The sequence below is a fragment of the Vicugna pacos genome, chromosome 16, assembly GCF_048564905.1.
Source record: "Vicugna pacos chromosome 16, VicPac4, whole genome shotgun sequence".
Lineage (NCBI taxonomy): Eukaryota > Metazoa > Chordata > Mammalia > Artiodactyla > Camelidae > Vicugna > Vicugna pacos.
The window spans coordinates 7,565,275-7,576,260 of NC_133002.1; the positions used below are offsets into that span (position 1 = coordinate 7,565,275).

Below are 10,986 nucleotides of genomic sequence, written 5' to 3' on the forward strand. Positions count from 1 at the left end.
CCAACCCCTCACCCCTGTCCTGGCAACCATGAGTCTGTTCTCTGTATCTTTGAACTTGGGGGTTTTTTGTCATTTGTTTTTTAAATTCCACATATTAGCAAATGGCATGATTCCATTCAGTTTTATGGCTGAATAGTATTCCATTGTGTGTGTGTGTGTGTGTGTGTGTGTGTGTGTGTGTCCCCGTGTCCATTCATCCAGCATGGATACTTAAGTTGCTTCCATATCTTGGCTGTTGTAAATAATGCTGCAATTAAACGGGGGTGTATGTATCTTTTTGAATTACTGTGTTTTTGTTTTTTTGGAGAGATACCCAGAAGTGGAGTTACTGGATTGTATGGTAGATCTGTTTCTAATAGAGGTGGGCCTCAAAGTAGTAGAGAATTGGGTCACATGTTGGTCAGTCTGCCTGCCACCCTGAGAGCGCAGGGGTGTTGAGGGCCGTGGCTCCTTCACCAGGATCATGCCTCTGTCTTAGTAAGGCTTGACCTCGCAGGTAATAGGAGTCCCTAGAAACAGCCGATCTTCCAAACAGTGGCCATGCAGTCCTTCCTCTATGAATCGGTGTGGCTTAATGTTGGAACCTGTTCCACTGAATCAATGCCTTTATCCAAACCTCTCCCCTTACCTCCAGGTAACACCCGTGGGGTTAGCTATGGTCCTAGCACAGCACTCAGACCACAAATACCCCTCTGTGATGTGTCCTGTCTGGACCTGCAAGTGATTTGACCAGGTGCCCAAGGTCCAGGGGGTGCTGGGACTTGGCCATCAGGGTCGGAATAGAGCAGCTAACTGTTGCCTAGATTCTCCCAGAGGCAGAGCGCCTGCGCATGCAGACAGCACAACCAGGGGTGGCCTCAGACCTCAGGAGAGGCAAACTGGGCTCTGAGTGTGAACTGTAGATTCTTTCTGTTACCAGCAAATGTCTCTGAAACTTTGTCAGAAAGTGGATGATGAATGAATTTCAAATACTGAATGAATACGTAAGATATTATTTAAAGGACCTTCCTGCTTTTGATTTTGTAATTCTTTATGTTGCTTTCATTCTTCTAAAAAATCACATAAAAATATTTCATTTTTATCGTGGAAAAGCTTAAAGCACGTAAGGGTATAAGGCAGTTAGTACCTCCCTTTCACTCCCAACTCTGCTCTGAGTTTGGTATATATGCTTTTTAAAATATTTGTTTATTTATTTAAATTTTAAAGAATTTGGGTTGGGTGGGGAGGTAATTAGATTATTTATTTATTTATTTTAATGGAGATATTGGGGATTGAACCCAGGACCTCATGCATGCTAGGCACACACCGTACCACTGAGCTATATCCTCCCCCTCAGAATACATGCTTTTAAACACCTTCAGAGTTTGAATATATTGTGTGTGTGTATATACACTTCTCGGTCTGTCTCTCTTCAAATGGAATCTCACTGTCTTACTGTCTTCTAACTTGTCTTTTTAAAAACTTACTATATTGTAGACATCCTTTCATGTTAAATCATAAATATTTATCATCTCAATGGCTACCTATTCTATTGTTTGTATATATTATAATTGTCTTAATGAAATCCTTCCCGCAATCTGGTTTTACTGTTACAAGCAGTGGACATCTCCAAATAGAGCAGTGAACATCACTGCAGTCCTGTGTAGTTTTATATACTGAAGTCTTAGAATTTCTGTGTCCTAAGGAATGGCTTTTCTAACCTTTTGATAATTGCCAGTTTGTCCTTGGGTCCGGTGTTGCTGGCCTTTGCCTCACCAGGTGTGTATGTGAGGCCCTGTCCTCCCAGCTTTGCCAGCAGGGCAGACTCCGTGGATGCCAAAAGAAGGCAGGCTTGGCCCTGTCCATGGGACCTTGGTTGTTTGTGGTAGAGCGGCTGCTCATGTAATCAACTTCAACAGCTTCTTGCAGGAGCCAAAGTGAATGAATTAACCAAGCACCGCCAGACCGCCCTCCATCTCGCTGCCCAGCAGGACCTGCCCACCATCTGCTCAGTCCTCCTGGAGAATGGAGTGGACTTTGCTGCTGTGGATGAGAATGGAAACAATGGTAATTCCCAGCCATTCATGGTGCGCAGTGCTGAGCGCCCTCTAGGGGTGGAGGGGCGCTGCTCCCTTGGGCCTGCTCCCCACCAGGATCACTGGCTCTTAGAGGACCAGCCCTGTGACAGGAGGTGTCTGAGCTGGGCACCCAGCCTGCTCTGACCAGGGGCTGGGCAGCCTCCTGAGCTGAATGATAGCCTTAGAAGCCTAGAGTGGCTCCTGGTGAAATCATTAGACCTCATCTTTGAAAAACTGCAGAAGCAGAAGACAAATCTTAGGAGGTTGCATTTGTGACTCATTCTTGGGGATGGTGAAGACTGGAAAGGATGCTCTGTGGGTGGACAAGGCTGCTTTGGCTGAGTCCCACTTAGAGGGAGGTTTTTGAGGGTGAGGAAGAGTCTGGATTTTCTGTGTGTGCCTCTGAGCTTGCACTGTAAGAGGATTTCTTCCCCAGCTCTTCACCTCGCGGTCATGCACAGCCGGCTCAACAACATCCGGGTCCTCCTGACGGAGTGCACCGTGGACGCCGAAGCCTTTAATCTAAGGTGAGTGTGTGTGGTTCAGAGGAGAGGCCAGGGCTCCATGTCCCCTGCCTGCCCCTCAGAGCTGGTGGTCATGGGTGTCTTGTATTAGCCCCAGGTCCAAACATCAGCTCTTACAGTGAAAGTGGAGTTTACAGCCAAGAATTGTTGACTGCTTCTCTGTGGACAACTTCCCAGGGGAAGAGAATAATGTTATTTTATTTTTTGACATGTTAAATGAATGCCAATCTAATTTGTAGTCTGAAGCTCTAATATATTTTTTAAAAACTGTAAAACCATTTATTTCTAGTTTTTAATACTTTGAAATCCATTTAAAAGACAACAGGAAAAAATAAAAGAAGGTGCACGCTGCAGAACTGGCCACTTGGGCCCTTGATCAGCCTTTGGCATCCTGGAGTTTTTCTTTTTGAAAATGCTTTTTTAGAAAAACTTTATGATTATCGTGTTCTTTAGATTTACCCAGCATCACAGAGTTCAGAAAATCCCATTTCTTTTGTGCATGATGGCCGTGGCAGATATATACCTAACTTTCCCAACTTTCTTTATCAGAGGCCAATTGCCCCTGCACATTTTGGGACAATATGGCAAAGAGAATGCAGCAGCCATCTTTGATCTCTTCTTGGAGTGCATGCCTGAGTACCCTCTGGATAAGCCAGACGCAGAAGGAAACACGGGTATGTCACAGGTTTTTGTCTGCCCGGTTTCACTGGTGGTCCTTGCTTCCTAGAACGACTGGAGCCTGGGCACACGTGTGATTACTTAAGGACATTCAGCCCAGTGCATTTGGGCTGTATGAGCATCTGTCACCAATTCCTGAGGTGGAATTTGGCGGTGTTGGATTTTAGGCACAAGCACATCTGAAGTGTATCTAGCACTCAAAGTCATATCATGTCCAGACAGGCCTCCCCACTGGTTTTTATTGCCCTCATCCATCTCCTATCCAGTCAGCTAGGTCCCTGCTCAAGCTTCCGAATCCCAAGAGAGAGAAAAACACAGCCACCTCACAGGTGCTTCAGAAGGAGGAAATACACTGCAGGACATAGTGAGGTGCTTTGAAAAAGTGGCACGTTGGCATAGGACCAAATATTTTGTCATCGCTACTTAGCCTTGGGAAGAATTCTTGGCCTTGATTCATGAACATGTTTTTTAAGCCAGCAGTGATGAGCCTGAGCTTCAGAGGAGTCAGCCCTGGGAGTGAGCCGCTGCAGGGCTCACCACCTACTCCAGCGAGCACCGTTGTCCAGGGTGGGTCAACAGGCAGCCAGGCAGGCAGGGACCTCAGGCTCAGGCATCTGAATTACAGACCTGGTTTCAGATACCCAGCTTTGTCATATTCCAGCAGGGTGATAGCTAAATTGTGTCACCTCTCTATGCCTGTGTCCTCATTTGAAATAACAACCCTGATCTTACTGCATTGTTTAGAGCATTAAATGAAAGAATTTAAAAAAGTATCTTGTAAAGGTAAGCAAAAGGGAGCTGCTGTTAGCTGTAGTTGTTAGGAAGGAGAACCAGCAGGATGGCCTGGCCAGAGCCTGCACAGAAGAGAGGATCCATGAGGTAGAACTTTCTGGAGTGTGTTTCATTCGCTAACAAATGTCCTGCCTGGGGTGTGTCCTGCCCTCGGCCGTCCTCGGCCAGCCCTTTGGTGCGAAGTAGCCCTGCCTGTGGTTTTGTTTTCCAGTGCTGCTCTTAGCCTACATGAAAGGGAATGCCAACTTGTGCCGCGCCATCGTCCGCTCTGGGGCCCGCCTTGGGGTGAACAACAACCAGGGAGTCAACATCTTCAACTACCAGGTTGCCACCAAGCAGCTGCTGTTCAGACTGTTAGGTGAGTGGCCCGCCTTCCGCTCTCAGTGCAGGCACGTGATGGTGTTGATGATCTGGGTGTGTCAGTGGTCTTCACACCTCATAACAACTTCTCCACGATCTGAACCAGTAGCCTTCCAGGCATCACGTAGTCAGGACTTTGTGAGTGCTGGGAAGGACCTCTGAGCCGCAGTGGGAGGGCCACTGTCAACTGTCTCTTCTCAGAGTGCTCTGCATGGGGCCCGTGTTGTTTCCCACTACCCCTGATCCTACCAGAAATCTGTAAGCTCAGGGCAGGTCACCCTCCGCACAGCTTCTGGCTGTGTGTCTGCACGCCCTTCGTCCTTCCACCAAAGCTGATTCTTTGTCCTTCAGAATAGCCTTCTGGGTCAGTCCCACTGACTCTTCCTCCTCTGTGCTCCTGTTGTGGCAGGGAGAGCTTCACACTTCATGATTTCATATTTGCAAGCCTTTACTCGTCCCCCTTGAGGTGGCAGAATCAGTGCCTCACTTGTCAGGGTGCTGTCATTGCCCACAGTGGAGACGGACCAGGGCTCTCAGCCTCATGGTGTGTGTGGAGAAATGGGCTCAGACATACTTAGCAGCTGCGTGATCATGATAGAGGTGACTTGCCCAAGGTCACAAAGCTGGTTTGTAGCAGAGCCAAGCTAAAGCGGTGTTTCTACATCAGTCTGCTGTCTGCCCTGTACTTGGTCAGCCTTTTAAGAGCTCAGAACAGGAGCCCATCCCATCTGCAGTGCTGGCGTGTGGAAGGTGCGGGTGATGATCGATTCTTCCTGGTAGCTCAGTCTCCTCCTGTGCGTAGGGCACTCAGCAGTGCCGGGTGTGGTGATAAGTGCTAGGTGTTGCTGTTCTCAGCTGCACGCGTAGCTCTCAGCCCAGGCGCCCACAGCGTCCGCAGACTCAAGAGCTGAACTCCTCTGCTGCTCAGGTTCTCTCCCTAGTGACTCTTCTCTGCTGGTCCCACCACTGACTCAGTCAGACTCTGGAGGCCTAGAATCTGGAAATCGCCTTCATATCTTTTCTTCCCCCTGCCTTCTCCTCACACCCCTGACTTCTTTTCAGGCACCAGATCCTACAGATTCTGCCTCCTTCATCTCTTGCCTGGTTCCCCTCTCCGTTCAGCCCCCGCCAGTCTCTCTAGCTGCTGGGCTGCCCTCTCCCTGCCGTACCTGACCCTCCAGCCATCCCCGACTGCACGGTTTCCCCCACAGACACCGGGCTGTTTCTTGGCCTTAACACCGTTTCCTTCTCCCCCAGTCTGCCTGGCAAATGCTGCTCCTCTGTGTTTTCCTCGGTGAAGCTTTTCCTGAGCCAGTTAGGATACAAGCAGACCATGGTCAGTTCCTGACCACCCCAGTAAAGTGAATATTGCAATAAAGCGTATGTTTATTGCACAAATGTTTTTGGTTTCCCAGTGCATATAAAAGTTACATTTAAAAAAACAGATTATGTTTACACTGTACTGTATTTGGTGTGCAAGAGCATTATGTCTAAAACACAATGTTAAAAACAATTGAAAAATACTTCATTGCTAAAAAATGCCAAAACTATTAAAATAGTGACATCAATGATCACTGATCACAGATCACCATAACAAATAGAATAATAATGAAAAAGTTTGAAATAGTGTGAGAATTACCAGAATGTGACACAGAGACAGGAAGTAAGCAAATACTGTTGGAAAAGTGGCGCCGATAGACTTGCTCGATGCAGGGTTGCCACAAACCTTCAATTTGTAAAAAGCACACGGTATCTGTGAAGCTCAGTAAAAGGAGGCGGGCCTGTGTGTGGCTCTTTTGTCCCTCCTGTCCCTCTGCGATGTGTTGCTTTATTTACTGGTCTGTTTCTCTGCTCCCCCAAACCCCGGGCACTGTCACTATCTGACACAACTGGTCCCCTGCCTGTGTTACAGACATGCTGTCCAAGGAGCCCCCGTGGTGCGACGGTTCCAATTGCTACGAGTGCACTGCCAAGTTTGGAGTCACAACTCGCAAACATCACTGGTAAGACCCCCCAACATCGCTTGCCAGAGTAATGAGGGGGTTTTTGCTCAGACCATTGCTCCTACCTTTTTCCATGACAAACCATGAGCTTGCCAGGTCCCCGTACTCTTCGGAGCAAAGCTTGACCAGGAGTAATGGGGCTGTGCCCACTTCTAGTGACGCGGGGAGCCCAGGGCGCTCAGGCTAGTGGCCTGCCTGCCGGCTTCCAGTGCTCCCCGTCCTCCGCGGCCTGTCAGGCCTCATGCCGTCTTCCCCAGGCTTCCTGCTTGAGGTGGAGCTGAGCCGGGTCACTGTCCTCGGGGGAGGTGTGCTTCCCAGCCTGAGCGCAGGCTGCTCTCCTGAGAACCGAGGCGCTGTTCCCTGTACAGGGAGACGGTTCTTCGGCTGTTACTGAGCCTCTCTTGAGCTTTAAGGAAAGAGGCTTCTCCAGTACCTCTTTAACCTACTTATTGGCTAGAATTTTGTCTTTATGAACTAGAAGTTCTGCATGCATTGTGTAACTTGGCTGGCAAGGGCAGAGCTGTCGGGAGAGTGCCCGTGTGGCCTGGCCTCGTCTGCCCAGGACGCTGCCGGGGCTGAGCCCCGGGCCGGGCCACGGTCTGCTCCCCAGCCCCTCTCACACTCCTTTTCTTTGCTTCCACAGTCGTCACTGCGGGCGTCTTCTTTGCCATAAATGCTCGACCAAGGAAATTCCTATTATAAAGTTTGATCTGAACAAGCCTGTGCGAGTTTGCAACATTTGCTTTGATGTACTGACTCTGGGTGGGGTCTCCTAGTGAGCCCCCAGGAAGGTCCAGGCCACATCCTCAGTCGCCTCCCCAGCAGCTGCTCTGCTCACCAGCCTGACCCCACCCAGAGCAGGAGCTGGCAGTCGTCTTCCTGCGGCGATAGACTGCAACAGTTAAGGACCATGGTGTGATAGATCCCATTTCAAATGATTCTGTATGATTGTCAGACTGTGATCGAGTTCACTAGATGTCTCATTCATTGGACCAGGCCATCTAGCCTAAGTGGTAAATGTGATAGGAATTAAACCCCATTCTGCTAATTACGTACAAGGACAGTTTGAAAAGCATTTTCCCTTCCAGTAGCTTAGTGTCCATCTCAGAGCATTCATGAAGTCTTCCTGCCTGCGCGGACTTTCTAGGCAGAGCCTCACAGTAGAAAGCTGGCGTCTGGCTGCCTGACGAGAGCTGGCTTTACTCTAGGGTAAGTGGCTGTGGACTTCTGCATAGTGTTTTCATAAAGATAATAGGATCCTCTTGCCCTGAAGTCTCTCTCTCTCTCTTTTTTTTTTTTTTTGAAAAGCTAAGCTATATTTTTTAGTGAGCTACCCCTTTAAAAAAGGTGAAATCTTTCTAAACAGGGTTCAAAGATGAGAGCTGAACAATTGTGGCCTTAACAACTGAAAGCTTTACCAGTATTCATGCTGCTCGGGCGTCAGGATTGCAGTTGGGCAGCTTGACACCCCCTAGCAGCCGTCTCATTCTCTCATCTTGCTGTGTCCTGTCTGTGGAGTCCTCAGTCATCTGCTACTAGGCAGTGGTAGAGGAGATGCACTTTTATTGTGCTGCACTTTTTATATAGCTGCATTATTGGTGATTCCAATTTAAAAATCCATGTTCAAAAATGCCCTCGCACACCTGTACATCAGCAAGTCTAACGATTAGCTGTGACCGGACCTCTGCTCACACTGAGTCTTAAAGGGACGATTCCTGCGGAGTGTCATTTGGAGCAAGAACGTCACACGGGCCCAGGGATGATAAAGGGAGTCTCTAGCCTCCCATTTCCTGACATGAGTGCCTCTTGCTGAAACCCTCCCAGTTACGCTGTGAGTGCTGTCGGTCCTAGGTCCCAGTGCTGTGTAGCTTGCTCTGCCCCCAGGAGAGCTGGCGGCCGAGGGCCCCGTTTTGGAAGGCTCACTCATGTGCTGAGTGAGGTCCCCAGAGCTTATTGGACCTTAGTCGCTGCTAGTACACACGTTAACCCTGAGATGTTAAACTCCTTTTCCTTTGAAGGTTTGGCCAGTTTTTTGAAAGATGCACATTTAAAGAGAAACTTCTACCACTGCTAAAAAAAAACCACAAAAACTCTGAGATGAACAATATGTGTTATATACAGTTATACTCAGAGATTAACAATCTCAATCATACATACTGATTTTTTCAGACATTTAAATAACCACTACATTTTTTTGCATTAATGAAGTATGGATATATGTGTAAAAGGGACTAAATATTTTTTTGCAACGCCTGTTTTTTTGTTTGTTTGTTTATTTGGATAGTGGTATGTCTTCCATGTTGCTGTAGATTTATACATCCTATTGCCTAAATATGTGTGTAAAATGAGCTGATAAACCAGAGTGCTACTTTTTCTTAATACTTCTGTGATTTATAAGATATATATGCTTTCTATGTTAATAGGAGCTTGTGCACAATGTTTAAAAGAAAAAAGTAATTAGAAGAGTTCCCTTGTCCCCTAAAGTCTGTGACATATTTCATATAGAATTTTTATGGAAAAACAGCTAGTCTTGGCAAACACCTGACCATGTGAAGCATGGGGTCAAGTTTCCGTTTTCTGTTGCCTGAACCGGGCCTGGGGAAATGGGGCTTAGTTAGGTGGCTTGGTTCTTTAATTGGAAAGTAAGATAATTACACTTCAGATACGAATTGAGGCGGTCGGTACTTTTTATACCTGTTCTTTTAATGTTCGTGGTGGAGAGAGGATGGGAATTCAGTCAGCAATGAGGCTGATTGTCCTGCCCCTGCGCTACCAGACCAATTTCAATAGCAGTCTTGCCTCTAATTGCACTTAAAAGTCTTAAAATCATGTTTAAAATAGGTTGAGTCCAGCTTCTTTTTCCTTACGGAGTCCAGGGATAGAGACGGTACTTAGCCACCGAGGGCTGCGGGAACATCGTGTGAGTTCTGCGTTGGCTTCAGGGTGCGTTCTTGTAGAGGCAGATAAAGCACCTTTCCAGAGTCTCAGGAAGCCCCCTGACAGGCTGATGCTCACAGGGCTGCGCACACACGCTCCTTGAGTGGTGGCTGCCCTGGTGGGACTTTACATGCTCTCTGCCCACTTTGTACTCTCCACCCTGTCGAGACTTGACTGTACAACTGCCTAGCTGTTCTTGTTAAATTTTAATCCGTGGCTTAAATACTAGTAGCAAAAACTCAGTTTTATTCATTCAGAAAGTTGACAGCTATGAATGAGTAAGCAGGAAGAATAAACTTCAGTGGGATGTAATTCGCTGTACCAGTCGACATTATTACACTGAATTAGCTTTTTAACTGCCTATTGCTCATCACCAGATTTGGATGCAGTGTATCCTCAACAGTCTTGTCTTTTTAAAAAGATGAAGGTACAAATCATGTGCTATCTATAGATCGAAAGGCTGAGACTAACCTGCTATGATCCCCTAACACAGGACTTTCCCACAGACTTAAGTGCCTACACTTAGGACTTCTTAATTTTCAGTTATCTTTTTAGTGGTGTCTCTCTGAATGATGTATTGGAACATGTGTTCCGTTTGGAGTTTGTTGCCTGTGCTTGTCAACCCCAATTACCAGTTTAGTCAAGGCCTGGTTAGATTGCTCAGTCCACCTGCCATATTCTCTCCAGGAGTGGGGTCCATGTGACTGTTTGTCCTCTACCTCAGAGTCCTGAGTTGTTTCTGACTGCCGTGTTCAGCTTCCTCAACTCTTCTCCCTGAATGGGGCCCTGCATGGAACTCCGTGTGCTTGCGGGTCCCCCTCCTGTTGTATTGAACAGTATCGTGCTAATCTTGTCTGCAGGCAGGAAGTGGAGGAAATGCCTTGGGATGGGGGAGAGCCTTGATCTCCATCTAGTTTTTTCTTTTTTTAATCTGGAGAAAAAACCCTATTGAACTATGTAATGCTTAGCTCTGAAAGGCAAAATAACTCCCCAGGTGACAGTAGCATGAGCAAGTAAGTGTGACACTTCCGCAACAGCCCCACTTGGAGCTTGCAGGCTGAGGCTGAGGCTGAGGGAGCTCCTGAAACAGGTGCTCCAGATGCTAATTTTTGGAAGTAATTTAGTGAAGAGCTGATTTTTTGACAAGACATAAACTAAACACTTAGTAAATTCCCAGAAGTTACAGATGCCTTAAAGACTTTCTTTGGAAGATCATTGCCTGTACAGTTACTTTTTTGTGTGGCATAAATAATATATTAACCTGCTACAACTGACAACATTGGTTTTCTGTAGCTAGCGAGTCTTGAGTGGGTAGCCTGCTCAACTTAATGACTTACTGGCCTTTTTTGGCAGCTGTGTGCAGTTGGCTGTTACCGTGACAGACCTGTGTGACATACCAAGGGGAAGGGCTGGGCAGAAACTGCAGGCACACACGAGTTGATCGCCTAGGCTTGCAGGCCGGTCCGGGTGGGGCTCAGTGTGGGACGAGGCCATCATATAGGACCACGGCGCTTATCAGCATTGTTTCTTTGGAGTCCGTGTAATGGAATGTATTTTTCAAATATTGATATTTGCATTTTCTGTAACAATTCCTTACAAATAAAATGAGGTAAAACTGCATTTAAAGTGGAGATC

General features: G+C 47.2%; 1 protein-coding gene across 4 annotated transcripts in view; it reads left to right on the forward strand.

Annotated features, from left to right (window-relative positions):
- The window catches only part of ANKFY1 (ankyrin repeat and FYVE domain containing 1), a 73,805-nt gene extending 62,834 nt beyond the window's left edge, over window positions 1-10,971 (forward strand). For all 4 annotated transcript variants that reach the window (XM_006218845.4, XM_015251688.3, XM_015251689.3 and 1 more), the window contains 6 exons: window positions 1,899-2,046; window positions 2,494-2,584; window positions 3,131-3,255; window positions 4,263-4,409; window positions 6,324-6,414; window positions 7,058-10,971. In XM_006218845.4, coding sequence (XP_006218907.1) covers window positions 1,899-2,046; window positions 2,494-2,584; window positions 3,131-3,255; window positions 4,263-4,409; window positions 6,324-6,414; window positions 7,058-7,190 — 735 coding nt within the window. In that variant the 3' untranslated portion in view covers window positions 7,191-10,971. The remainder of the gene's footprint in view (window positions 1-1,898; window positions 2,047-2,493; window positions 2,585-3,130; window positions 3,256-4,262; window positions 4,410-6,323; window positions 6,415-7,057) is intronic.
- Window positions 10,972-10,986: the final 15 nt, after the last annotated feature.